The sequence below is a fragment of the Priceomyces carsonii genome (genome assembly GCF_900007245.1).
Source record: "Priceomyces carsonii strain CBS4050 genome assembly, scaffold: Debaryomyces_carsonii_scaffold_4, whole genome shotgun sequence".
NCBI classification, from domain to species: domain Eukaryota; kingdom Fungi; phylum Ascomycota; class Pichiomycetes; order Serinales; family Debaryomycetaceae; genus Priceomyces; species Priceomyces carsonii.
This window is the reverse complement of record NW_026946677.1, coordinates 1,301,084-1,327,333: the sequence shown is the minus strand read 5'-3', so window position 1 is coordinate 1,327,333 and position 26,250 is coordinate 1,301,084. Positions and strand designations below refer to the sequence as shown.

Here is a 26,250-nt window from a genome sequence, read left to right as displayed (position 1 = left end):
TTGTATATATTTTAATCTAGTGTCATACTCTTTCTTGAGTTGCCTTTGGTAGTTTGAGATAACCTAGACTCCTCGAACACAAACGTAGGATCGACCGTCATGAATGGGTGGTCAAGTAATTGTTTGGCTGTTGGCCGTTCTTGAGGATTGATTGTGAAGCATTTTTTGATGAAGTCTTTCGCATCATCACTAATCAAATGGTCTATATCTTCAGGAATTGGAGGAGCTAATTTTGTCTTACCAATTTTGTATATTGCACTGACAACCGCTTCATTTGACCAAGGACGTTTACCAGCAAACATTTCCAACACAACACATCCAAGAGACCAGATATCTATCTTTGCACTATACCCTTGTTTTTTGTCTTCAACAATGCTATCAATTACTTCAGGTGCCATCCAGAACACAGTGCCTTGCATTGACATTTCTGCATTATTGGCATAAATATCTTGTGATTTTTTAGATATTCCAAAATCTGAGATCTTGCAAGTACCATCCACTTCGAGTAAAAGGTTATCAGCTTTAAGATCCCTGTGCAAAATTCCGTTAGAATGTAAATACTCTAATCCTGATAATACCTGTCTTGTAATAAACTTAATTAGTGGTTCTTCGAACTTACCAAATGACTTCATCAATGAGGCAATTGATCCACCAGCCACATATTCTAAGAATAAACTATAAGTGCTGCACTTCTGTTCGAACCCTAAATATTGCACTATGTTAACATGATCTAAGTCTTTCATTGTCTCAACTTCCTTGTGTAAAGCATCAATTCCCTCAGTCTGGTGTTCAAAATTTTGGTCTACCACAACTTGTTTGACAGCCAACATTTCCCCCGTCGTTACATTCAATCCTAAGTAAACCGCACCGAATGACCCTCTTCCAATTAATTCACCTTTAATCCATGCAAACTCTTCAAAATCCCTATTTTTATTTCTCAACTTACTAACAAAACCTTTTTCTATCTCTGTCGAAGTTACTTCTACAACCCTTTGGCCCCACATTTTGGTATTAGCTCTTACCATACCTGAAGCATTACCACTATTACTAAGTGAGGATCCAGGGGTAACTGAGTTTGACTCAGTCCTCCTCTTTCTCTCTAAACGCTTTTGTCGAGCTTCGTTTGCAACAACTCTAATCGTTTTCATTCTACGGCGACTCAATTTCGGTCCATTATTTTCTCCATATAATATCTCGTCTCCAGAGTCTGCTCTAGGGTTTATGGGTGAAATATTAGCATTTGAAAATGTTCTCGCTATAGAAGGCTTCCTTGTAAAACTTTTACTTAGCTCAATTGGTGTTGTATTCGATCCCACAATAGGTGACATTGGAGAGTCGTCAATTATAGGCTTGTCTAGATTAGTATTTGGAAAATATTTTTCAAGATTGTTGTAAACCTCTTCAACTGGCGGTCTAACTTGCATTTTATTAATCGGTCTAGGTAATGCCTTCGTCGATTTTTTGACATTTTCAGCCCTAAGAGGTTTAACAAAAAAGTCGCTTTCGTCTGAATTTGAATAGAAGTCACCTTTTAATTCGTTGTCATCATCCTTCTTCATCTCTAAAGGTTTCACAAAAAAATCATCATCAGACTCATTCACATTTGAATCATAACTTGAATCATCAAATCGTTCATCGAATGTGATTTCATTTTCTTTGAAAGCATCAGGACTATCATTTGTAATTGGCCTCGAAGTAGAACTCGAATTTCTTCTTCTACGTAAATTTAGGTCACTTGGATTCACTTGGTGCTGCAGACATGCGCTTTTTGAGCTTGATCTTCTCCTTGCGACATCTGCTTTTAAACTTGGCTTTTTGTTCAACGGAGGTGGAGGCGCTGCCCTCTTTGCGACAATACTTAGTACTCTCTCTTTGTCATTACCACCATGTGAATTGATCGCGCTTTTTAACGATGAAGATTTCAGAATATTATTCAAAGGCGTTGAAGATGGTGAGCGTGGTCTTGAACTTAGCAGAGCCTTTTTTACAATACCATCCAAACCATTTCCCTTTTTAGGCAAAGAACAATTAGTATGGTCAGGATGAGTCGCACCAACTTTCGAATCCCATACCTTAGCTTCATCATACTTTTTGGCATCTTTTTTTCCTTTCTTATTAGATGGAAATGATAAGTTTAAGGGTGTGTGTTCTCCTTCACTATAATTAGGTAATTCATTCATCACTAAGTCTGCAGGAGGTTTTCTTTGCGGTCCTTTAACAAGACTTTTTATCGGAATGTCTTCATTTATTTTAGATAAACGTTCTGGCTGGCTGTTATCTTTGAAATTCCAGTAATCTACATTGCTATCATTTGAGACTTGCAAAAGATACTGTGGAGTGGCAGGATATGCCTTTTCCTCGTTGTTATCACCTCTTAACTCAAAAGATTTTGAGTCTGATGAAGCTGTGGACATAGTTGTACCAGCTGGTGAAGAGAGCTCCTGACGAACCAAAATTGTGATAATTTTGGAATGTTTTAAAATCTTGTGAAACAAATCATCAGGCAAAGCTTCTCCCTCAGCTCCATTAAAATCAGTCAAATGAAAAGAAAATGACCCTACTTGGACTAAATCAAGTTCCTGAATAATTCTTGATTTAATGAAGTCAATGTCATGAAGGCGTTGTTCTAAAATTGAAATCAGAACAAACTGTTTACTATCCCGACTTGCAAGGATCAATGTAGAGTCAACATTCATGGCATTTCTTTTTGGAACATATTTTTGATCAATTATATCATCGCTTATGCTATTGAGAGCGTTCAAAGCGATCTCAGAAGATGAATCCAATCTTCGAGCAGGTATCAGGGAATTTGGAGATAATTTCTCGTCATCAAACAGAGTCCCAGAAGATGTTGACCTCAAAGAGATAGAAGACTGAAGCTCTTTTGAAATTATTCCAGTTGCAATAGAATTAATATTGGTCTTATAAGGAACTCCAACCTCTTCACTCGAAGACTTACCATCTTGACTCATACTTTGCCGATCTCGATAAGGCTCGCTCCAAGAGGAAGCGGTCGAAATTCTTCCAGAACTCTTTCTAGGAGGGTTAGTGGATGACGAAGTATGTATTTGTTTGACAATACCAGCTGCCTTATCGCCACCATATTTAATCAAGTTGCTGAATAGACCACTTTTTCTATGCTCGTACTTCAATGGTGCTGCATTCTGCTGATTCAGGTATTTGGTGCTTTGAGGATTACTTTTACGCTTTGAATCTGCAATAGATTCTTCATATGAGCTGTAAGGTATACCTTTCTGGCGAGGCAAACCATTATTGTTAATTATTGGAGTTGAGTTCGGAGACGGCATGAAATCTTTCACCGTAAATGTTTCAGATGACGAGCGATCATGTTTCCTGAATATTTTGTGTGACACATTATTATCTTTTGTGACAGCCTTGGATCCTGACATATCAGTATAAGAAATTGGACGTTGATGCTGTTGCTGTTGTTTATTATTCTGGACAACACTTAATGAGCCTGATGAGCTAGAAGATGCATTTGACGAGGACGTCTTATGCTTGCTAAATATAGGTGTTGATTTTCTGTTTTCTGACTTCAAAACATTTGTTGTGAATAGATTTGGTTCATGGTTGAAATTCTGATTATTTACAGAATTCCTAGAATTGCCTTCAGTATTCTCTTTTTTAATAAGAAATAAAAATCTTTCAACGGAATTCATGTCATTATCAGTCACTAGAAATCTTCCAAACTGCTTCCATACTATTGAATCACTATCATAATTACTTAGTTCTAAGAATCGATTCCCTGATATTTCATTTCTCTTAAAAGTTTCTTTCCATGATTCATTAAAGTTATGGGCATCAAGCCACATTAGTACATTCGAAATACACCATTTATTGTTTGGTTTGGAATCAATGGTTTGCGTGTTCATAGCATACCTGACAAACCTTTTATCTTTGCTGTGGTTCCCGTTAACATTATTAGATGCCGAAGAAAGAGAAGAATTTGAAATTGTGGACGAACCTGATTCGTTCCTCAAATGTGATTTCGGTCTACATTTGGTGCTCCATTCATTGCCTGATATATCTATCTTTTGATCTGCCTCATGTAGCGTTTGCACTTTGGTAAAATTTGATTCATATGGCCTCTCTAAGGCTTCGGGACACTCATTCTTTGGTAAGTTTACGGAGGTCTTACTCAGGTTATATTCGCCAATTATCAGACCTATAGGATTCGAGCTCAAACTCGCGGCAAGTGACTTAGTAGGCGAATTGGAGAGTATAAATGTAGATTCACCAGATTCTGGAGGTTCAAAATGCACTTCTTCTTGAAATTTCTCGAAAGTCGGGGGCATGAATGTGACGGATCCATCAAGGTTATCCAACGGTATCAACTGTCCATTATCGTATGATTTGAAATATATTTGGCCGTCTGAAGCTACCCTCGTCTTTCCATCTTGTATGTATTGCTCTGGCCCTCGAACTGCTGAGTCGCTATGGAGTCTCATCCCTCTCTCATTCCAAGGATGACTAGGGAGTTTGGAATTTATTCTTCCATATCCTGATCCTCCCTTCGGCTGCGTTTTCGAACTCTTTTCTTCTGCAGCCGAAGGATCTAAGTCTTTCAACTCACTATATGGATGCAATGTAAAAAGTGGCACTTATTATTTTTGATATATCAAAATAAAGCCTGCCTTGTACTTAACTTCCTCTCAAAATTAACCACTAACCGACTATATAACAGTCTCCCCAGGTCTTGTATACTTTCAGTCTATTAAAATATTCAGTTTTATATAGGAGAAAACAAAACCTATTTGCTTGCATATAAATAAAAAAATGAGTATCTATCAGATCCTATACATTACGTCTTTTGAGGCATCTTTAAAGAAATAAAGATCATAACAAATGTTGAAAACAACTTAAAAGGACATAAAAATGATACAGAGATGTCAAGACCGCCGTTGAATGAGTTGTTGCATACATCGTTGAAGAATTTGCATTTCTTGAATACGTTTCTGCTGTTCAAGGAAGATGATTATGAAGCGCTTCTAAGAAGCACGATTGATTGTTTGTTAGATCTTTTGGATTTGAAAGGTAAATCTTTTGAAGAGCTTAAGTTCTCAGTAAATGAAAATCAGAAAGAAATACGACGTGCCTCATTTTTATGCTATTTGAATGAGCAGGAATCAGACGATGACATGCTCGATAAGCTGAATCTTTTCGATTACCTCCGCGCGTATGATAGAGATGGGCAGGAACACAGCCGATCCACTATCATAAAACAATTGGTCAAAGCCTTAACTAATGAAAGAAAACCAACAAGGATCAAAGACACCTACACTGCTATTTTATTTAAATTATCTGACTTAATTGAGTTTTTCATAAGATTGTACACCGAATCAGAGACTCAGCTCAACCGCTATATTCGCCATTGCTATCGCTATGAATGGAGCTATTTCACTAAAATAAAGCATAAGTTAGAGTCGAATGTGGACTTGAGTGAACAAGATACTGAAAGGATAAGAAATTTTTTGGATATCATAGTGGACGATGTGAGATCGTCTACACCGATAAAAGATGAGGATAATTCGATTTTTAGCTTTGGCAACCAAAATCACAATATTTCCTCCTCTGATAAACCTCGCTTGAACCTTATTAGTAATGACGCTGCCTTCAATAAGTTATATCAATTATTTTTACAAGTTTTGAATTCAAAGAACCTAGAAGGACAAGAATTGATAAAATACGTCAGAGTAATGATTAGCCTTTATAAGAAACACCGAAGTATAACTTCCATTGAACTTAACAGCTATACGCTAAAGGAATTGAAGCTCAACTACTTTTATAATTTCTTTATTGGGGATGTAAATAAAGATGGATTTACCATATTACCCCCAGAATATAAAGCTATTAGTGAAAAGGTCTTGTATGAGGTTTTTCCGTTTCCTGATTTAAGCAAAGAACATGAATCAAATATCACAAAAGACGCATTTTCTCCCATTATTAAACAAGAAAACGATCATGGTGTCAATCAAACAATTAAAACTCATCAGGATGGTCCCCATCGTTTTGAGTCAGCTACGTCGTCAAATCTATCACACTACTTGAATTCTAATCATATTAGTATTACTTATTATTCAAAAGAAGACCAACATAAATTACTGCTCAATTTGCGTCATATAGTTCCCTTGCTTAATGAATTTGATCTTAATTTCAACTTAAGTTTTCCTTCAATTATGAAGCATTATATGAGTCTTGTTTATGACGAACTTCCAGATCTTTGTGAAGATATTGATTTACGGTATGTTGATGCTCTTGTATCTTTAGTTAACTGTATTGTTGACTTTGAGAATGAGGAGCACATAGCTGAGGGCTCTGATATTAAGCAGACTGTCCTTGAACTATATCAGCTTCATCAATATTTAGATGAGGACTTCAGAGACTCGTCTGATTTAACTCCGTTAATGAAGTTAGCATTATTGGAATTTTCTCATAGAAATTTAATAAAGAGCAATGTGCTTAAGAAATGGAACATAAGAACACTTCAGATCAGCGAGTTAGAGCTTTCTGTACTTCAGTATTGGGTCCCATATTCACATCAGTCTGTTGAAAGAAAATATTTGAAAAAATGGTTTAACAAGAAAAGCAGATTTCACAACCTAGCGTCGGAAAGCTCAAACTATTATCAAATGGGTCTTTTGCATAAGACATTTAATAAAATGTGGTTATTACGTTCTTTCAGATTAAAAAAGTATGATACTTCTGCTGATATGAAATTTCTCATTAGGTTCATGAAAATCTGGCAACGTAAGCTTAAACATATGAATACTACTAAAGATATGTCGTTGGATTTTGATAAAAAGGTATTGCTTGCAAATACTTTTAAGAAATATCTAGAAAATTATAATTACCAGCTTAGTTTGACAAAAACAGCTGTTGATAAGCATAATAAATTAGAGGAAAAAGCGGTAGTTAACCTTGTGAGTCTTGTATTTGAGCGCTGGTTTAAGAAAGTAAACTCAAATTTTGCATTAAATTCGGGTCCCTCGCCAGTTACTACTTGGAATGAAAAGGTACTCGTACTATCAGATTTGGAAAAGCAGTTTCTTTTGAAAAAAAATTTTTATGCATGGAAGCAAAAGCATTTAATAAGGAGAAAAGTTCAGACTGTGGAGTCCAAAAACTCGAAAATTTTGTTGGAATTTGTATTTAAAGACCAATGGCTCAAGAAATCAAGGCTACAACTGGCTGCAGCTAAACTCACTAATAAAAGAGATCGAAACTTGAAACTTGCAACCTTCAGAGATTGGAATGAATTCAAAAGTTCGAAACTTTTGGCGAGTAAGTTTTTCAGAAGTAACGTACTTTCCAGAGCGTTCCATATTTGGAAGATTCAATCTTCATATCAGAAATCCATTAACTCTTCCCGAAAATTATCGGATCGTCATATAGTTGAGTGCTTCTTTAAACGCTGGTTGATATCACATAAACTGAAAATTCTTATTAACAAAAGACGTTTCTCAGCTTTGTCACAGTTTCGAAAGCTTTGGTTCAAAAGATTCGACGAAGCGAATGACATGGTTGCATTCTCTGTGACTTTCAATGAGCTCACATTGGTCAAGCAAGCTTTCATTAAGTGGAATTTAGCGATTTCGAAAAGGCAAGAAGATTATGTTGCGGCAGATCTTTCGTTTAAAAGAGCATTTTTAAAAAGATGGTCCTCTAAAATGCACTTATATAGTTTCGAAATGGTAAAAACATCCGATGAAGTTTTAAGTCTGCTGGATTTTTACAACTTTTTTTTGAAGAAACAGTTCTTACTCATTTGGCAAAAAAAGTATGAGGAAAACTTTCAATACGGTGCAAAGTTCAAGGTTCAATACTTAAATGAGAATATTATTCTACCAAATCTTATGAGTCGATTTTTTATTCAATGGGTAGCTGCTTTTAATGATACCCAATCTAAGAAGCTTCAGCTCGAATCTCGATATGATCATTTTGCATTGCATTCTGTTTCCAGAGCACGTATTTTTAAAAATTGGCTCCAATCCACCAGAGATAAATCACAGTCTGCCATAGATGCAGTCAAGTTTGAAAGAACATTACTCTTCAAGAAGTTTTTGTTGATATGGTATGACCAATTTATTAATAAGAACGTTTATTTGGAAGAGCTAGTAAACGAGCACATTGATCAGAAGCAGTTCCAAAAAGTTAATGACATCTTGAGGTATTGGTCCATGAAATATATAAAGACCATCAAGAGAAATGAACAAACTTGTGATTTGTTTATTGAGCGCTGGCAAAATAACAAATTAAGATCAGTGCTTCAATTATGGGCCCAGAAGCTAGAAGAACGCATTCACTCGCCAAAGGGAGATGACTTGTATGTAGAGGCAGATACAAGTGTTTTCAGTAATCAATCTCCCTTGGCGAAGAAGTCATCGAGAACCATTAATACGTCCCCTGAAGGCAATCGAAGTTACATTTTCACTCCTTTGAAACTGCAGGTCACAAGCAGGAGTTCACGTTCGCCATCATGGAGTCCTTCTAAATTGCAGGATACAACACAGCGAATTAAGAATGAAAGGATAGATGCATTACGAAAGCACTTTGGCCGGGCAAGGAACCCTCACAAATTTTCTCCCAATGATTCGTCGACCCCTGGGCGTCCTGATCATTCTAGAAAACAAATTAGATCCATATCATCCAGTTCAAAAGTATTCAATGAAAACGATACTAGATTCATTAGGCTTTCTCCTCCAAAAACCAAGCACTATAATATAGCACCTCCTCCACAACCTCCCAATTTTAATGTTGGTAGTGAATCGTCTCGCTTTGAATCCACCGCGGAATTTTCTACATTAATTGATACATATTCTGGACCCGGTAGTGCCAAAGAAGATGATATGTCGTTGATTGAGACTGCTAAAAAGCTAAGAAGAATTACTCCAATAATGTTTCCTACCGAAGATAACTTCGCAGAACCCAAACTTTCTCCTGTTGCAAAGATAAAGGAAAGAATGAGGAAAAGTAACATTTCTACCTCTTCTGGTACCAGCAAAGACCTTATGTGATATGATGTGACGATATGATAGAACCTTTGACTATGCTTATTAAGTGTTACTGTTTCTACATAAATATTTAATGCACTAATATAAAATATATTTCATGATAACTTCTTTCTCCTTGCAGACGCCACTAAATTGACACGGAAAAATTCAACTGGTGGGACTAACGTCTCTAGCTCGTTTGTAAATGAACAAGTAATCCTGTGTAAGTACCAATGACTTCAAAAATGACTTAAGATTTTCAACATGAACATCCAATGGATCCCGAACAAGTTGTTCTATATACTCGAGGGTATTAGCCTTATCCTTCTGTGCTTGCCTTATTAGATTCAAGACCAAGAGTTTATTGAACCCTCTGTAACCTTCGGTAGTGAAAAGAAGATCCCAGTCCTCGTTTCTGTATACTTCAGAGATATCATTGGAATTAATTTCATCTAATTTTACTTCAGATATCAAGAAATCAAAGGTATCTGAAACTTTAGCGAGAGCGGTGATATTTTCTGTTTTATCGTATGCCACCAAGTCATTATGTATTTCGCCAAATCTACTTACTCCAGTCATGCATGCAGCAACGTCCATATGAACCACAACTGGGTCTTTCAGAGAATGTGTCTCAATATATTCATTCAAGGAAACCAATGCCTTTCCGCCTGGATAATTGTAGCTGGATATGTATCCCATGAAGAGTGATGATGCAATCCCAATAAGAGATACAAGAAATATAGTCATGACAAATAATTTTCGCCTAATAAAGCCAGCCTCAATTGACATAATGAAATCCATACCATTTGCAGCTTGTAAGGTGAAGACAGGAATGGTATACATTATAAATCTCCACTCTTTATGAGGTTGGAATGACATAACAACGATGAAGAGTAACGAGGAAATAGAAAGAATCCTTAAAGAATTTCTTGCGGGATGGGTAACGGCATTTTTCTTCTTAGTATTGACTCCATCATAACTTGGATCACAATATAGACCTGGCAACAATAAAATGGGAATTAAAGGAAGCCTGAATAATTTCCATATATAGTGGGTGAAATAAGCAGACCATGGCTCGACGCCCCATTCTGATGACTTTCCATCAACAATATTGAAAACGAATGAGGAAATTTCTGGTATAACCGGTCTATTCCAAAAATAGCTATCAATAGGGAATGTGATTGCCAATCCCATTAGAGTGCCAACGACAAGCATTAATACACTAACGAAAAGTTGCGAATGCTTAAACATAAGCGATGAAACCAATGCTATAATTACTCCAAAGACCCCCACTTCTAGCCTAAAGACAATGCCTGTAAACGCCATCCAAACCAATCCCGATAAGTTGCCTTTAAGAAAGCTTGCAAGGCCGAACAAGACTAGTGGTAAAGCAATGAAGTTAGGAAGCGTTCTTGATGAATAGTAAAGTAAGTGGAACTGGGTTAAAAGAAATATCCGATACCAAAACGCCACATTGATCTTCCTCTTAAAACCAGATCGTCTTGCCCCTAAATACTGTAGACTGTTGCCGAACTTTATCAACATTAAAACATTAAGTAATCCCAATATAGCTCTCGCTAATATTTGCAGCTCAATTTGTGAAATCTTATCATATCCATAGGGCCCAAGACTGCCTAGTACTGTTGTTACTATCTTAGAGAACCCTGAAAGTACCAAACTTCCTACAAATGTTCTAGGTACTGACCCTGGGAACTCAACATGGTCGTAATTCTGCGATACCAGTTCTCTAGGATATACTCCATAGTTTATTATATCATGAATTGCTTGGATATTAAACGATTCTTCTACCTTAGTAAATGGCGATACTAGCAAGTGAAACAAAACCGTAACAATAATAGCTAAATCCAAAAGTTTATTCACTATTTTCATGTCGTTAACTTATTTTGAAGCTAAAGTGGCCATATATGGAATCGAAATTTTTGAGAATTAACGTATAAAATATATTCAAGCTGCTAAGAATTGAAAAATTGTACGACGATGACTGATATTCCAGAATTAGTAGTAGAATTACCCAAAGATGGCATAAAATGGCAATCAGACGAAAATAGGATCGAAAGCAAGGAAAGCTCCTCAACTAATAATGAAACTAATGTCGATACTTCTTTTGCCCCATCACATACTGAAGACAGTAAAAAGATACCATTAACTTTAATTACAGGATACTTGGGCTCTGGTAAGTCTAGTTTATTGGAAATGATCGGAAAGAAGTCGAAGAAGAGATTAGCGATTATTTTAAATGAGTTTGGAGACTCTGCAGAAATTGAAAAATCAGTGACAATCCAAGATTCAGAGAAAAACGAAGCCGTACAAGAATGGTTAGATCTAGGTAATGGTTGCCTTTGTTGCACAGTCAAAGACAGTGGGGTGGAGGCTATTGAGCGTCTCGTTGCGAATTCTAAGTATAAGATAGACCATATTTTATTGGAAACTACGGGAGTTGCTGATCCAGCACCTATCGCTAGAATGTTTTGGTTAGACGAAGCATTAGCGTCGAATATATATATTGACGGTGTGGTCACTGTATTGGATGCTGAGAATATACTCAAGTGTCTAGATGATGTTGGTGGACATTGGCATAGGGTAAATAACCATTTGAAGGCTTCACAATCATTAAACGATGATTTGCTGGAAGAAGAAATACTGGATGAATTGAAGAAGCTCGAAGAGGGAATCACAACAGCCCATCTTCAAATTGCATTGGCCGATGTCATTCTACTTAACAAGATAGATAAAGTAGGTAATTCGAAGGCAAAAATAGACAAAATCACCAGCAGAATTAAGGCAATCAATGGGAGTTCTCCGATCCATGAGACATCATTTGGTGATATCGATCTAGACAAAATCTTACACCTAAATGCCTTCGAAGGAAACTCTGAAAGTCTTGCCAAGGCATTGCAAAACACAAGCAATATGTCTTTTCATGATGATAGAATTGCTACCGTCACATTGACTTTCCCGTTTTTCAACTCTACGGAGCAGTTTCATCAAATTGAAACATTTCTTCAAAACATCTTATGGGAAGACACTGTTAATGACAAGCCTGTCGAGATTCATCGTGTCAAGGGTTTGTTCATTCAGCAGGGTGACCCTCCGGTCGTCAAGGTCGCCCAGGGAGTCAGGGATACTTATGATATAATTGAAGGTGGTAGACTACTAGATGGTGTAGTTGAAAACAAGTTGGTTCTAATTGGAAAGGGGTTAAATGTTAAAGATCTTAATATTGAGCTAAACAAGTATCTCAAATACTAGTTTCCTTCTATATTCATATTTTATCATTATGCGTGTAAAAAATTGCATCAATTCCATATTTTTGCATTGCAGCATCGAAATTGTTGCGAATATATAGAAAGAATTATGAATACTACGCTTGGACCAGTTCAATCTTGCTCAATTCTACAGTAACCCACTAATGGCTTCTATTGTAATTCTTCGTACTGGTGGATTATTTAACCCAAGCTACTTATTAATAACTGTTCAATTGATATACTCTTTACTCTGTTCTTTAGATGATTTTGCGTGGGCACTACTGATAAAATTCTTAAAAAAGAAAAATCTTCACCACTAAATATAAATACTGATAGAGCATTTCTTGAAGAGAATGACAGAGTCTACTCCGCCTGAACCTAAAAGCTCTAAACCAGAGCCTGAGGTGAAAAAGCCAGTAAAAAAGGGATGGTCAAATCCTGCATTACGTATGATGGGGATACCCAGGATATCATTACCATCAAGAAACTGGTGTATCTTTTGGTGTGTAGTTGCTTCTATAGGAGGAGGCATTGCATATGATAAGTACGAACAGGCTCAAATCAGAAAAAAATGGATGAATGAAGTCAAGTACTTGGGGGATGAAGTATATTCAAATGATAGAATACCAAGAAAGATGACAATTTTTATTGCACCACCTCCAAATGATTTTTTGGACAAATCATTGAAAATGTTCAGAAAATACATTAAACCTGTCTTGAATGCTGGTGCCGTTGACTTGGAATTGTTTAGCGAAACAAGACAAGGAGATATAAGATCTTCAGTTGCTGAAAAGATTAGACAATTGAGAAAAGATGCCATTGAAGAGAGAAAAAAAGAGGAGGAGCATCAGAAGCAGTTGCAATACAATAAATCCTGGACTGCTTTCTTTAAAGACCTTTTAGGTAAGAAGTCTGACGACGATAACGAAACTAAGGGTGAAATACTCGTTAGAAGACAAGACCTCTATACTCCAACTGAGTTATTGGGTCTTTACAAGATCGTGGAACCCCTTCATGTTAAAAGAGATGATGAAACCAACCTGATCTCAGAATCAGTTGGTGGCGTGGTATGCGTAGGAAGGGGTGCGTACAAAGAATATCTCGCAGGAATTCATGAAGGCTTACTTGGTCCCCTAGAGAAACCTGACTGGTTAGTACAAGAGGAAAAGAAGGCTGAACAAGAAAAGCAAAAAGAGAAGGAAGAAAATGCCAACGAAAGTACAAGTCAACCTGAAGAGGAAGAAGAAGGAAAGGAAGGGTTGAAACCTGTTACACAGCCATTCATAAAACCAGGGGATTATAGCGGGGCAGAGCTTGCTCCAGAGTTGAACTTTCATGAGCTTATCAAGAACAAGAAAAATATTCCCGTTTTGTTTGAGCAACCAGTTTATGTCTTTCCAGTCCCAAATCTCTCAGGATTTGTAAATTTTCCGAAAAAGATCTTTAGGTATTTCACTAAACGGGAGTTAGCGGACGATCTCGGGAATAAGACAACAGCATTAGTCTACAATAAATCAAGAAAGTTTGAGTATAAGGACACCTTGTTGGGCAAAGAAGAAGAAGCAGATTGGCCACGTAAATGGGTCGAGTCTGGTAAAGAAAGAAACTCTGAGTGGGTCCAAGATGTCATAACTGATGAAAGAATTACGAACCGAATGAAAGTTTTTGACCCTAAACTTAAGTAAAATAACTAGCTGTAAATAGTGATACAATTATATACATATTTAATCTTTTTCCCATAAGGTAAACTTATAACAATAATCGTCTTGTTTTAGCTCCTGCTCTGGATCTAAGCCATACCCTGTGAAAGCCTTCAATTTGTGTCCTGGTTGTTTTTTCCATTGACTACCTTCTTGATATATCGGAAAGTCCAACCAAGTGTCCATCTCAACTGCGTTGGAATTAGTAATTTCAGTTAAAAGAATGTGACTCACTTCGTCAGTCTTTATTAGCTGATTATAAACTTCTGAACCCCCAATAACAAATATTTTTTCTACTGCTCTTGGATATTTCTCAATCTGTTTAAGACCATTTGCAAAGGAATTTGCATAGATTATATCATTTTCAATATGATTTTCAACATTTCGTGATAAAATGACATTCAATCTATCTTTTAAGGGTCTGAACTTCTCAGGAATAGAATTCCATGTCTTTCTTCCCATTACTACTGCGTTTATCTTGTTTGGGTCTTCAGTCCTCGATGTGACTTCTTTAAAGTATTTAATTTCTTCCTTTAATCTCCACGGCATTTTCCCTCTTATGCCTATGCCGAGATCAGGAAGTAATGCAGCGACAATGATAACTATCGGCTTCACCCTTGTCATATTTTATGGACTATTACTTGATAGGGTTAAGCTGAAGCAAAAGATATAGTAGCGCATCATAATATTTTGAATCGCGTATTGTAAATGACTGTATGTAAAAATAGCTTCAATTATAAATACAAATATTATCATTACATAGATAAAACACATTAAAAAGAACAGAACAATAATATACACTAAGATACACACACATTCAAATATTCATGAAAGTATTAAAGTATGATCAAAACACATATGTTCGATATCAACACATAAACATCGCTTGAACATTACGAAAAGCAACCCAACAAAAGATATCCGGAAACAAGAATTATTTCTTTGCAGTCTTAGTCTTTTTCACAACCTTCTTTGGTGCAGCCTTTTTCACAGAGGCTCCTTTCGTAGCAGCAGCTTTCTTAGTAGTAGTCTTCTTGGGAGCTGGCTTGGTTACTTTCTTAGCAGCAGGCTTCTTCGGAGCGACTTTTTTAGGAGCAGCTTTCTTAGGAGCAGCCTTTTTCGTGACCTTCTTCGGGGCAGCTTTTTTTGGGGCAGCTTTCTTTGCAACTGACTTGCTGGGAGCCTTAGTGGTTTTTGAAGTCTTAGCAGCAGACTTTACTGGCGCCTTTGCTGGGGCCTTCGTTGTCTTTTTCGCAACTTTTTTAACTGGTGGCTTTGTTACCTTAGACACAACAGGAGCTGGCGCCTTCTCCTTTTTAGCAAGCTTAACGGGACCTGAGGGCCCTTTAGGTTGAACAAAATCATTAGATTCAACACCCTTTCTCAATGCGGTGTTAAATAATGAATCAAAATTAGCTGCCTTTAATTTGTAATTAGACTGAACATATTTTTTCAACGCTTGGCGACTAGAAATGTTAATACAAGAACTCGCTAACATGAACTCTGTCTTGTTTTCATCAATGAATTGAATACTTACGAAGAGCCACTTCTTTCTTTTAACGCAATGATCGCAGAATTAATCATATCTAACTTGTTAGTAAATCGTGTTTTGTAAATAAATAATGAATGACCATCACAAACATACCTTTGTAAGTAACTTTTGAGGCTGCTGCTGATGAAGCAGCCGAAGCCTTGCTTGCCTTAGATTTTGGTGCCATTATCAATGAGATTTGTCTACAATTGACTTGATGGGAAAAAAAAAAAGTAAAAATAAACAAATAAAGGGCGGATTCCAATATTTATATTATTTTCCCACCCTCAAAAACATGATTGCAAAATAATCGCGCAGGGACCAACATGAAAACAGCTTATAGCTCGACAAAGACTCATTTTAAAGGGCCAAAATGAGTCAATCGTATACAAAATTACAAGCCCATACCTCAAAACATTTTTGGGCTGAAAGATGGAACCTTTGGAACCATACTAAAGGAGTTATGGCTGCAATACAAAAGTGTAGTCCTACAGCTTAATATTTCGACAGCCTGATATGTACAATTGATACGGACGAGTTGCGGCAATCTGATATGTAAACCATTTCTTGTAGAAAGGGTAGTTTTCGATACGTTTGATAACTTTTCGAAAACTTACTATGGACACACTTCAGTTTCCGCCCACTGGCCGTATTCATCTAATTGGTATATAATCCGCCTGTCCCGTTCGAGATCAACAAAATCCACATAATCAGAAAACATTGCTACTACACTAAAGTTTTTAAAACCTTCATCATCCTTTTTACCATCGACACCTCTTCTAATCGCATCCATTGTCTTTATGTACTCATCATTTAAAGGAGCCTTAGGTGGTGGTTTCTTGAATGATTTTTTCAAGTTTTTTGATAAATTATCCCATTGGCGATGTACTTCATGGTTCCAGTCTTCCTGAGTGGGCGGAAAAAGATGTGGGGAGCTCATGAAGTCCTGCTCCAGTTTCTGAAGATTCTTTTCTATCTTCGGAGAGACCAATGCTGTATTTATCGGAACCGATTGAGGCAGATGCCCTTCACTGCTCAACAGTATATCTTCCTGACTTAAAGGTTTTTTTTTGCCACCGAGGAAGCCAGGATCCACTTTTAAAAGACTAATCACCGGTCGATTCTTAGCATCAATCATTCTGGCTCTGCCACGAAATCTGAACTGATACTTCAAGTTCAGAAAGTAGAACACCGCTTCGTATCTATCATTATTTAACAATTCTTCATATTTCTTCATTCGCTTATCCGTGGTGAATGTGATCACATTTGTATTTTCCTGTTCAAACAAAAAACCCCTATATACTAACGTTCTGTTTCGAGGTAACCCGTGAAAGTCGACAGTAGCTAATTGAAATGAGGTGAACAGCGGTTTATTACTATTTGCTGCCAATTCTGCTTCTAAGCTGTTCCTAAAGATTGGCACCCAAGGTGCTATGTACTCAAATACTAGCATCCTATTAAGATTGCAATTCCTAAGGACTCGAACTTTATTTGAAAAAAGAGCTATTTTTGAACAGAATTTTCTGCAATCAAGACAGCGGTTGTCAACTTTATTATAACCTTATAGTCTCTTTTATTTCGCCAAAGAAAAATATTTAAGGGAAGAAACGGATAAATACTGAACTTATGCGCACCAGGCATGCCGCTCGCGGTCCCTGACCCCAAAGCCCTCTGATTAGGCAAAACACCGAGACAGAATTTCCGAAAGGAATATTACCTTAGGGCTCCTGGATTGTTTCGTTAGTTTGGTCACAGACTGTGGACAGAAGACAAGACTTTAGTAAATTAAATTACGTTCCTTACCGTAGACGTCTATATTCTCATACGAAATCTTAAATTATGTGATGGTACTAGGCATCGATGATGAAATCCAAGTCTAATTGACTCTTTGACTTTTGAACTGTAGTGATGATAAATCTTAATAGTTTGCATTGTATAACTCCTTCTTTTCGAAGAAAGTGGGGACAGCAGGATAGATAAAACAGGCTTGGGATCCAAGGCAGATGATAAACGTAGCTTTCTGGCTATCTCATTTAAAATCCAATCACACTGATACTAGCCCGAAGAAGTATAGAACATACATGATATGGCACGCCATATCCAACGTCATTTCATTTAATGGTTAAATATAAAAAATTGACCTGCCGGCGCTACTGTATCCCTATCTACAAGTACGATAAAGGATTTGTTAGGAATTGGGTACTCTGGCCGAGTTGGTCTAAGGCGCCAGGGTAAGGTCCTGGTCTCTTCGGAGGCGCGAGTTCGAATCTCGCGGGTATCATCACACCAGCAATTCCTTCAAACACCATTTCCTAACTTCTTTTTTTGCATGCAGGCCATTCAAGATCATACGGTCGATAGCTACAATTTAAAAGCCCAGACAATATTTGTGAACCATTATGATTCATTCGAGGTCCTTTTGATATACTTGATATTTATTATAGTTATTGTTTGCTAAAATATTTAAACCAATCTAATGATGGAAAGAGATGAACGTCGTCTCTAACGACGTTCTCGTTAATGATTGTCCCTGCTTGTGAAACCACAACGAAGAGAAGTACTTGATTGGCTACACTATGGTGCAGCATTTGTCTTTAAACTTTGAAGCTTTCGGAGAAGATACGTTGGATTGATTCGCTCTAGCACTAGCAGCCTTTTCCTTATTGTTAAGTGTTGTCGATTCTGGTCTCTCCTTCGTAGACTCATAATCACTAGGCGACGACTTATTAATATCATTATCCTTTTGCAACTTTTTCTGTTTCTTTTCTGCACTAATGGCAGCCTCTTTCCTCATAATTTGTCTAACAACATCCACGAAAGCCTCATCTACGTTGGTTTTATACATCGCACTAGTCTCGTAAAATGGAACCATTCCCCATTCCTGGGAAACCTTAATACCATCATCTATGCTTAACTCTCTGTCCTCTTCCAAGTCACATTTATTACCAATCAAGACCATGGGTACATTATCTGAATCTTTAATTCTCAAAACTTGTTCTCTTAATGCTAATAATTCCTTCAAAGAATTCTCATCAGTCACGGAATAAACCAACAAAAACCCCTTTCCACTCTTGATATAAAGCTCTCTCATAGCTGTAAATTGCGCAACACCTGCAGTATCTAATATCTCCAAATCGCATGCTCTTCCATCAATCTCAATCTGTTTCCGGTAAGAATCTTCGATAGTTGGATCATAGCTTTCGACATAAACTCCTTGGACAAACTGCACTGTTACAGATGATTTTCCAACACCTCCTGCTCCCAATACAACCACTTTGTAGTCTAAAAAATGTTTGTTAGTATATTAGATCTAAACGATAGTTTCCAATCATAGAATTTCCATTGGACGTGTTTTTAGACAAGAAAATTCATGAATACAACGAGAACCACATACCTCTCATTTTATACTCTCTAAGTCTGTTGAAGCAGATATCACTAATGACGGTTGAAAATTTCTTAAATTTATTTTAAATTCCTTATTTAGACATTCGACAATTATTCGACTATTTGCGTGTCGTCGTCTCGCAAACTTATTGTTAAACCTGATATAGAAAAGATAAAAAGATAAAAAGATGAAAACATAAAAGTAATAAAGATGAGAGAGATTTTACAACTATGAAGTAAAGTTCATAAGGTATAGTTCATTGACACAATCCATGACAGCTAAATACAATTTCAAAAAAAAAATTTTTTTTTTCCAGAGGAATGGGTAGCACTCTGATCATTCTTAGATTATAAGACATCATATATACTGCTAAGTCGTATTTCCATAAATTCGAGTTCCACTACTTACAATGGAAGAATATTTGGCTGGGGACCGATTGGTGTAATACCGAGAGGGTTAATACCAACATGGCTCTTAGTGTAGTGATACTTGATGTGATGGAAATTCGTAGTTTCATTGAAACCGGGAATTTTCCAGTATAAAAGCCTGAGCCACTTGTGGATATGTGGATAATCCCATCTGATCATCTTCAAGTTACACTTAAAATGTTGCACATACACGGGATCAAACCTAATGATTGTCGTAAACAACCTAACATCAGCTTCAGTGAGTTGTTGACCTAAGAGGAAGTCGAACTTGTGTTCCCCAGAAAACTTCTTTTCCAATATCGCTTCGACTTTATCCAAATGATTGAAAACATTATACGCCTCCTTATCATACACTTCTTGCTTGGTAGCAAATCCTGCCTTATAAACACCATTGTTGATATTGTCGTAAACCCAAGAATTCAATTCATCAATATCGGATCTCAATGTCTCCGGATAAAGGTCAATTGCAGCATATTCAGATGGTAAGAGGGAATTGAATTCTGAATTAAACATCCTCAAGATTTCAGAAGACTCATTGTTAACTATAGTCTCGAGCTTCTTATCCCACAATACTGGAACGGTGAATCTCCCAGTATAGTCAGGCTCTGCTTTAAAGTATACTTCCCTAAGTCTCTTAAACCCATACAAATGATCCTCAGTACCAAACTGTAAATCACTAGCCCCCTTTCTCAATTTTTTCTCGCTATCATTTAGGAATCTCCAACCTTTGTCATCCATATGCCAATGAACAACTGAAACTGAAATAAGTGAAGCCAAGCCTTTCAAGACTCTTGTAATTAATACCCTATGCGCCCAAGGGCATGCCAATGATACATACAAATGGTATCTATTTGCCTCGGGTGGAAATTTAGCTCCTGATTTAGAACTAATAAAGTTCCTAAACAGAGAAGGACGTCTCTTAAAGGAGCCAGAGTCGTCTGCAAACTTTAAAATTTCAATTGGTTTATTCTAAACGGTTAGAAATCACATCAAAAGATGAATTGATACTACTACTTACTTCAGACATATTTTTTGTTCAAGTAATTAACAAACTTCAACATTAATGATTACAATTTACTAAGAATTGCTAATTAATGATAAGCGTGCTTGATACAAAAAAAAGGGTTACACACACGACACGACCAGGAATAAGAGCCACAATCTTTGAAAGAACTCGAAAGAGAGAGGCTCTGTGTGAAAAAAACATGGCCCATTACAGCTCTCTTTATTACTTTAAACCATCATTATGCAATCCATGAAGGTTTCTGCTTTATTGAATAAGTTATTAAAAACAAAAAAGAGTATTAAGTGGAGAATATGCTTTGATTCCAGTTAATAAGAGAGAACAAAAGGAACAGATAATTAAAATCAAAGGATAATAATAAATAAACAGATAAACTGATTTATCTTACCTTACCACCTACAATTTACAATCTTGGCCTTTTATATCTTGTATTTCACATTTTCTCTTCTTGCTCCTTTCCCAATTTCTCTAATTACCCCAGTCGTGGACACTTCCTAAAATATAAATATATAATAAAATAAGCACCTCACGTAAAGCGGCTCATTTTACGGTTTATCATCTATCAAATATCTAAGGTAGAGATAGTCATCTAAAGCTATCGTGTGATTGAAAAGAGGCTAGAAAAGTCACCATATACCTAAAGTGGTGTTCTCCCTTTAGAATTATTTAATTTTTTTCGGAAAAAAAAAATGTCGAAAGTAACTAATGAAGACGATAACAACATCAATAATGATACGAATAAAAGTTCTGGCACAAATTCAAATCTAACGGAGATAAATAATCACGCAACTAACAGTGAGAAGGATATAGGGAGAGTATCGCATTCTCTACCCGTGCCCATGCCTTCAAGTTCAGCAGTTCCGGTATCAACGATGACAGCAACTCCAGCGACAGGTCCTTCTACATCACCTCAAAATTCTTCCCCATATCTCAGCCATTATGGCTATCAGACAAATGCAAACTACCCATCTGTTCCATACTTGGCACCATCACTGTCATATAATAATTATTTCAATTCAAGGGTCCCAAATCAGCCCTTCGACCATCAGTTAAATTCGAATACTATAAATCAATCGGTACAGGGTTCTACGGGTATCTCAGATACCACTTCAATCCCTCAGAATCCTTCTCAAATGCAACAGCATCAAAGTCAAAGTCAAAGTCAGCAACATTTCACTCAGTCATCTGTTCCTTCTGAGGAGAACCTAAATTACATATTCAAAGTTGGAGGGTCCAAGAGTAAAGTAGACGAATATTCTAGGAAATTTAATTCTAAAAAAATAAAGGACATTCAATCAAGGCCTTATGTTTGCTCGTTTCCTGGATGCGAATGGGCTTTTGCCAGACAGTCTGACTTGAGACGACATGCGAAATCCCACGCTGAGCCGATGTTTCACTGTCCTTACTGGAGAAATGATCCTACATGCCATCGTAATGGTGGAGCTTTCAATCGTCTAGATGTTTTAAAGCGACACTTACGACTAGTTCATTATATTCAAGATAAGCAACAAATTATACCAGGGTCAAAAGAAGACCCCGGGTGGTGTAGGGCATGCCAAAGGATGTTTTCGAATTCAAAACAGTTTATTGATCATTGCACGGAGTGCGCTCTGCTGCTAAGTCCAGCCGAATGGAAAGCAACAGGGTTTCAAGGTCAACCAACGACGGATCATCAATTACAAAAGTCAGCCGCTAATAATACATCTCCTCAGAATGTTAATTACGATGATAATCAACGTCAACAAGTCGAAAGTGCAGCGGCAGCTATTTATGATCTTCCGAAGATTGGCAAGAATGATGACAAGGAGAATTACTTTTTGAATTCCGACGATGGAGGAGACCCATCTTTGACGAGTCCTAATAATCTATCGAAGAGAAAAAATGATTTGGAGAGTGAGACAGACAGTAAACGATCAAAAAGGGACTAAAATAAATAGATAAAATAAATTTCCATATAATATGCTATTAAGAAGTAGAACAAATTAAGTGAATATTCATAACGAGCCTTGTTCGTTTTCTGGTCTGGCGTGGTCAAAGAAATCCAAGATAGCACAATTGGGATGTAAAATATATACTGTTTTTGTGGCTGTCTGATTGTCTCCTTCGTTCGGTAGTTCATCATTAGCATTATGAGTAACACTCATAAGGATTCTGTCCTTCACTAATCTTTTTAAGACTTTATATGCCAATTTTCTTTCATTATAATACTCTTGCTCAGTTTCAATATCATCCTCCTTTTGAGTTAAGTACCAAGTTACTAATTCTTCAGCAGTTAGACCTTCGCCCCCTGAGCTATCATCGTCAGATACTCTCTTCACCATAAGGTTCATAATTGATACATATTTATCGTAGGAGATGACTGTGGAACTCTTATTTGTAGATCTAGATTGGTCGCTCTCATTGATATGACTATGGTTATCGTCAGGAAGATTTCCATTTCCGTCATCAGCATCTTCATGACTCTCTGCATTATTTGTATCATTATCGTTGTCGTCTACTTCGATATCATCCATTTCAACTCTAATTATTGATTGTCGCAATAAATCGTATGCTTCTGAAACGAAACTAGGGGTTATCTCTTCTGTGCAATTTGCTCTGGCAATTGCCTCAGATAATCTAATCATCGATTCCAACTGTCTCACAGTAATTCTATATGATGATCTACTCAAACCTTGAGCGTCATCACTTCTTAATTCCTTGTACCTTTGAACTAAATAATCTCTAGCTTCTTTAGTCATCTTTGGTTTAAAAGTTTTGGCATATCTTATATACCGCGAGAGCTGCTCAGCTGAATATGGGGGATTGATGGCGGCATCACGTAACATATGCAAATCAACGATGTGAGAAGCCAACTGAGTATCAATTCGCTCATTACAATCATCTAAAATAACGAAAAACAAATCAAATCTTGACATAATTGGTGCAGTCATGTTCAAGTTTGATCTTAATCCAACTTTACGATTATATCTTCCACCAATAGGGTTTGCTGCTGCTAAAATAGAAGTCCTAGCATTTAAAGTTGCATGTATACCAGCCTTAGCAATTGAGATCGTCTGTTGTTCCATCGCTTCATGAATAGCAACCTGATCAGAGATGTCCATTTTGTCAAATTCATCTATTGCACATATACCATTATCAGCTAACATCAACGCACCTGCTTCGATAGTATGCTCACCACTCTCTTCGTCTTTCACAACCGCCGCTGTTAAACCAGCAGCTGACGAGGCCTTTCCTGAAGTATACACCACTCTAGGAGAAAAATCGCAGACATACTTCAAAAATTGGGATTTTGAAGTAGATGGATCACCAACGATACAAATATTTATATCTCCTCTCAAATTAATTCCATCAATCGTTTTCTTATGAACTCCTCCTAACAATTGTAGTAATATCCCTTTTTTTACAACCTCGTGTCCAAATACAGCTGGGGCCAAAGATTGGACCAACTTGTTATAAATGTGCTCATCTTTCACCATTTCTTTAAGTTCGGCCACTTCAGAGTCAGTTAAGGATGTCAAAAAAATTTCCTGTTCATTGGACCCTTGAAAGTCCACGGCCAAGTCCTCTTTTTCGTCCACTCCATCGCTACCGATTCGCTTTGTCATGGAGGAAACATGGCAGGCGTAAAAAGCGATTTTGTATGTAAGATCCCTAACACCCAAAGCCTTAAGACCTGTCACACTCGAACTTAGTTCAGAAGACATGGCGCCTTTGTTGTCCCGAATTGACTGTGCTTTAATGCCCGGTAGTCCTAATTGAGAAACATCTGGAATAACGATTTCAGCACCTGTGAACTTACACTTATCACCAGGCTTTGCTCTTTCAACTGTTTCACCTCTTAAAATCACATCCAAAGTACGAGGCATAGAACCGGTTGGAATCTCATTCGAGTTCTCTTGTATTCTAACCTTTTGCCAATCGATAAATTGTGATTTCGCCACGTTAAGAGTCCAATATGATTGATTTTCACAAGATGGACATGATGTTGGCTCAGTATATTTGAACACCTGTTCCACCCCTTCAATTATCGCTGAGCACATATCACAAGTAAAAGAAGCTCTGTATAGTTCTGGCCTTACTTCGGAGGTCCTCGTGACAGTTCCCAGAATTGCCATTAAAGATCCAATCTTTTCAGTTCTGATATCCCTGATTCTATTGATGGTTGGTAAGTTATAAAATGATATCTGAAATACACGTTCATTTGCATTGGACAGAGCAGTAGATGACGAGGACTCCGTTTTATTTGCTCTACTGTTTTCGTCGTCCACTTGGCTAGACAACAAGCTCGTATGTAATAAGCTTGGCGCATACTTCCTAATGACTTTTCTTAATCCCTTCGACAAGAAAGGCGAAAACCTATAATACTGTTCAAGAATAGCAGAAGCTAAAACACCATTCTCTCTCAGAAGCAAATGTTGATAGTCGACATAAAAAGTGCTGGTCTCATATGTTTTCATTGCCTCAATCTGGGCAAGATATACCCTATTATTCCATTGGTCGCTACTTTCGTCTATGTCTGGGTCTGTGAACTCCTCAATGAACAGTTCAAAACTTTCACCTACCTTTTCTCCAGTGACATCTACAACTTTTGGAACAGCGATTTGTCTTCTTCTCCCAGCAACTGCAGTCGCTGCTGCAGGATGTATCCCTTCAAAACCACCATTAACACCGGAATCTGCAAATGGTCCTGGTGTACTCTGAGACAAGCCAGGCTCGCTGAAACCCGTCTGCGGTGTCAATCCACCAGATCTTCCTATAGATGATGGAGGTTGCGATGAGTGTAACAACTGGGCTGAATCTGAAGGAATCCTCCCTGGAGATGAAACAAAATTAGACATTATGGTCAAAATTTACCACTCTCTCGATGTTTATCGAATAATCTTCTTAATAGTCCAAAAATGTGAAGAAATGTGATTTTTATGTTTTGACTGTAAACGCGTTAATTATATGATTTCCGAATTAGGTATAATTGAAAATTTGAGAATCATCTCGCAAGGCACTCAAAAATTCTTTGGTAAGAACACAAGACTAACAGATGTAAAAGAGAACCAAAGAGAATATTATTGCTTTCAAACTACTTATTCTAATAATAAATTTTTTATAATGAACTACTTTTAATAGCTATTATTTTTGTTCAAATTCAGCAGCTTTAGAAAGAATTTGGATACTGCTATTACAGAGCTGTGGCCAATGGCTGTAGATCATCAGGAGACAACGCCAATATAGCGATATTGGTGTCGAACAGAGCCATATTCTTCAGGGATAACACTATAGGGATCTATTTTCGATTTTTCACTGAAGCATCTCTCAATCCCTAAGTGGCTTTTTTTTTTAAGTTCAGATATTTATTGAAATTACGTTACCTGCTGCTATGTGGGTAGTCTTATAATTTCTTTTGACAGATTGACAACATAGACCTTTCAACATCAAGTTAAGTCAATGGCAATTAGCGAGTCTTTTATTTTCAAATGTTCTGTTTTCAAGAATTGCTTGACCATTTTCCCAAGTTTCACTTCCATGGTAGATTGTTCACTCAACGTAGACAGATTGAACATTGAGGCATATTTACAAAGCCCATGAAGAGTAGGAAGTTTCATTCCGTTATAGAGCAAACTTAAGTATGTGACAAAGAACTTGAGGTCTTCTGTCAACCTCTATAAGATACTCTCAAATTTTTTCCTTCAGAGTACAGTCACCTAGAAGTTCCTTAGGTTCAAATCTTGTAGGTATTCTCTCTGTACCGAGGAGATTAAATAATCGAGGAAACCATCGAAAGCTTTTACTCTTAGCCTCTTGTCTATGCGTAAACAATTCTGGCATACGACCTAGTTTCCTATAAGCTAAGTAGCAGTTCTCTTATCATTTGACAATTTTTTTTCTGTTCGTGTTGAGACATCGGGCAACT

The 26,250-nt window shown here is 37.1% G+C and overlaps 11 protein-coding genes across 11 annotated transcripts; 4 read left to right on the top strand and 7 right to left on the bottom strand.

Annotated features, from left to right (window-relative positions):
- Positions 1-11: 11 nt before the first annotated feature.
- Positions 12-4,469, bottom strand: BCK1 (mitogen-activated protein kinase kinase kinase; the record flags this gene model as incomplete). Its single annotated transcript, XM_062954194.1, has 1 exon — positions 12-4,469. The coding sequence occupies one exon, from the start codon at positions 4,467-4,469 to the stop codon at positions 12-14; it is 4,458 nt and encodes a 1,485-aa protein (XP_062810921.1).
- Positions 4,470-4,907: 438 nt separating this feature from the next.
- SFI1 (Sfi1p) lies at positions 4,908-9,035 on the top strand (the record flags this gene model as incomplete). The annotated part of the gene is made up of 1 exon (XM_062954193.1): positions 4,908-9,035. The coding sequence occupies one exon, from the start codon at positions 4,908-4,910 to the stop codon at positions 9,033-9,035; it is 4,128 nt and encodes a 1,375-aa protein (XP_062810920.1).
- Positions 9,036-9,179: 144 nt separating this feature from the next.
- On the bottom strand, positions 9,180-10,901 carry ECM39 (dolichyl-P-Man:Man(7)GlcNAc(2)-PP-dolichol alpha-1,6-mannosyltransferase; the record flags this gene model as incomplete). Its single annotated transcript, XM_062954192.1, has 1 exon — positions 9,180-10,901. One exon carries the CDS (start codon positions 10,899-10,901, stop codon positions 9,180-9,182), a length of 1,722 nt encoding a protein of 573 aa, XP_062810919.1.
- A 108-nt stretch (positions 10,902-11,009) lies between these two features.
- On the top strand, positions 11,010-12,281 carry PRCAT00004209001 (uncharacterized protein; the record flags this gene model as incomplete). Its single annotated transcript, XM_062954191.1, has 1 exon — positions 11,010-12,281. The coding sequence occupies one exon, from the start codon at positions 11,010-11,012 to the stop codon at positions 12,279-12,281; it is 1,272 nt and encodes a 423-aa protein (XP_062810918.1).
- Positions 12,282-12,630: 349 nt separating this feature from the next.
- On the top strand, positions 12,631-13,962 carry TIM54 (Tim54p; the record flags this gene model as incomplete). The annotated part of the gene is made up of 1 exon (XM_062954190.1): positions 12,631-13,962. The coding sequence occupies one exon, from the start codon at positions 12,631-12,633 to the stop codon at positions 13,960-13,962; it is 1,332 nt and encodes a 443-aa protein (XP_062810917.1).
- A 39-nt stretch (positions 13,963-14,001) lies between these two features.
- DFR1 (dihydrofolate reductase) lies at positions 14,002-14,601 on the bottom strand (the record flags this gene model as incomplete). Its single annotated transcript, XM_062954189.1, has 1 exon — positions 14,002-14,601. The coding sequence occupies one exon, from the start codon at positions 14,599-14,601 to the stop codon at positions 14,002-14,004; it is 600 nt and encodes a 199-aa protein (XP_062810916.1).
- A 1,523-nt stretch (positions 14,602-16,124) lies between these two features.
- PRCAT00004205001 (uncharacterized protein) lies at positions 16,125-16,961 on the bottom strand (the record flags this gene model as incomplete). The annotated part of the gene is made up of 1 exon (XM_062954187.1): positions 16,125-16,961. The coding sequence occupies one exon, from the start codon at positions 16,959-16,961 to the stop codon at positions 16,125-16,127; it is 837 nt and encodes a 278-aa protein (XP_062810915.1).
- A 1,116-nt stretch (positions 16,962-18,077) lies between these two features.
- RSR1 (Ras family GTPase) lies at positions 18,078-18,909 on the bottom strand (the record flags this gene model as incomplete). The annotated part of the gene is made up of 2 exons (XM_062954186.1): positions 18,078-18,790; positions 18,903-18,909. 2 exons carry the CDS (start codon positions 18,907-18,909, stop codon positions 18,078-18,080), a joined length of 720 nt encoding a protein of 239 aa, XP_062810914.1.
- A 388-nt stretch (positions 18,910-19,297) lies between these two features.
- Positions 19,298-20,348, bottom strand: ECM4 (omega-class glutathione transferase; the record flags this gene model as incomplete). Its single annotated transcript, XM_062954185.1, has 2 exons — positions 19,298-20,290; positions 20,340-20,348. The coding sequence occupies 2 exons, from the start codon at positions 20,346-20,348 to the stop codon at positions 19,298-19,300; spliced, it is 1,002 nt and encodes a 333-aa protein (XP_062810913.1).
- A 686-nt stretch (positions 20,349-21,034) lies between these two features.
- On the top strand, positions 21,035-22,273 carry PRCAT00004202001 (uncharacterized protein; the record flags this gene model as incomplete). Its single annotated transcript, XM_062954184.1, has 1 exon — positions 21,035-22,273. The coding sequence occupies one exon, from the start codon at positions 21,035-21,037 to the stop codon at positions 22,271-22,273; it is 1,239 nt and encodes a 412-aa protein (XP_062810912.1).
- Positions 22,274-22,339: 66 nt separating this feature from the next.
- MCM6 (MCM DNA helicase complex subunit) lies at positions 22,340-25,183 on the bottom strand (the record flags this gene model as incomplete). Its single annotated transcript, XM_062954183.1, has 1 exon — positions 22,340-25,183. One exon carries the CDS (start codon positions 25,181-25,183, stop codon positions 22,340-22,342), a length of 2,844 nt encoding a protein of 947 aa, XP_062810911.1.
- Positions 25,184-26,250: the final 1,067 nt, after the last annotated feature.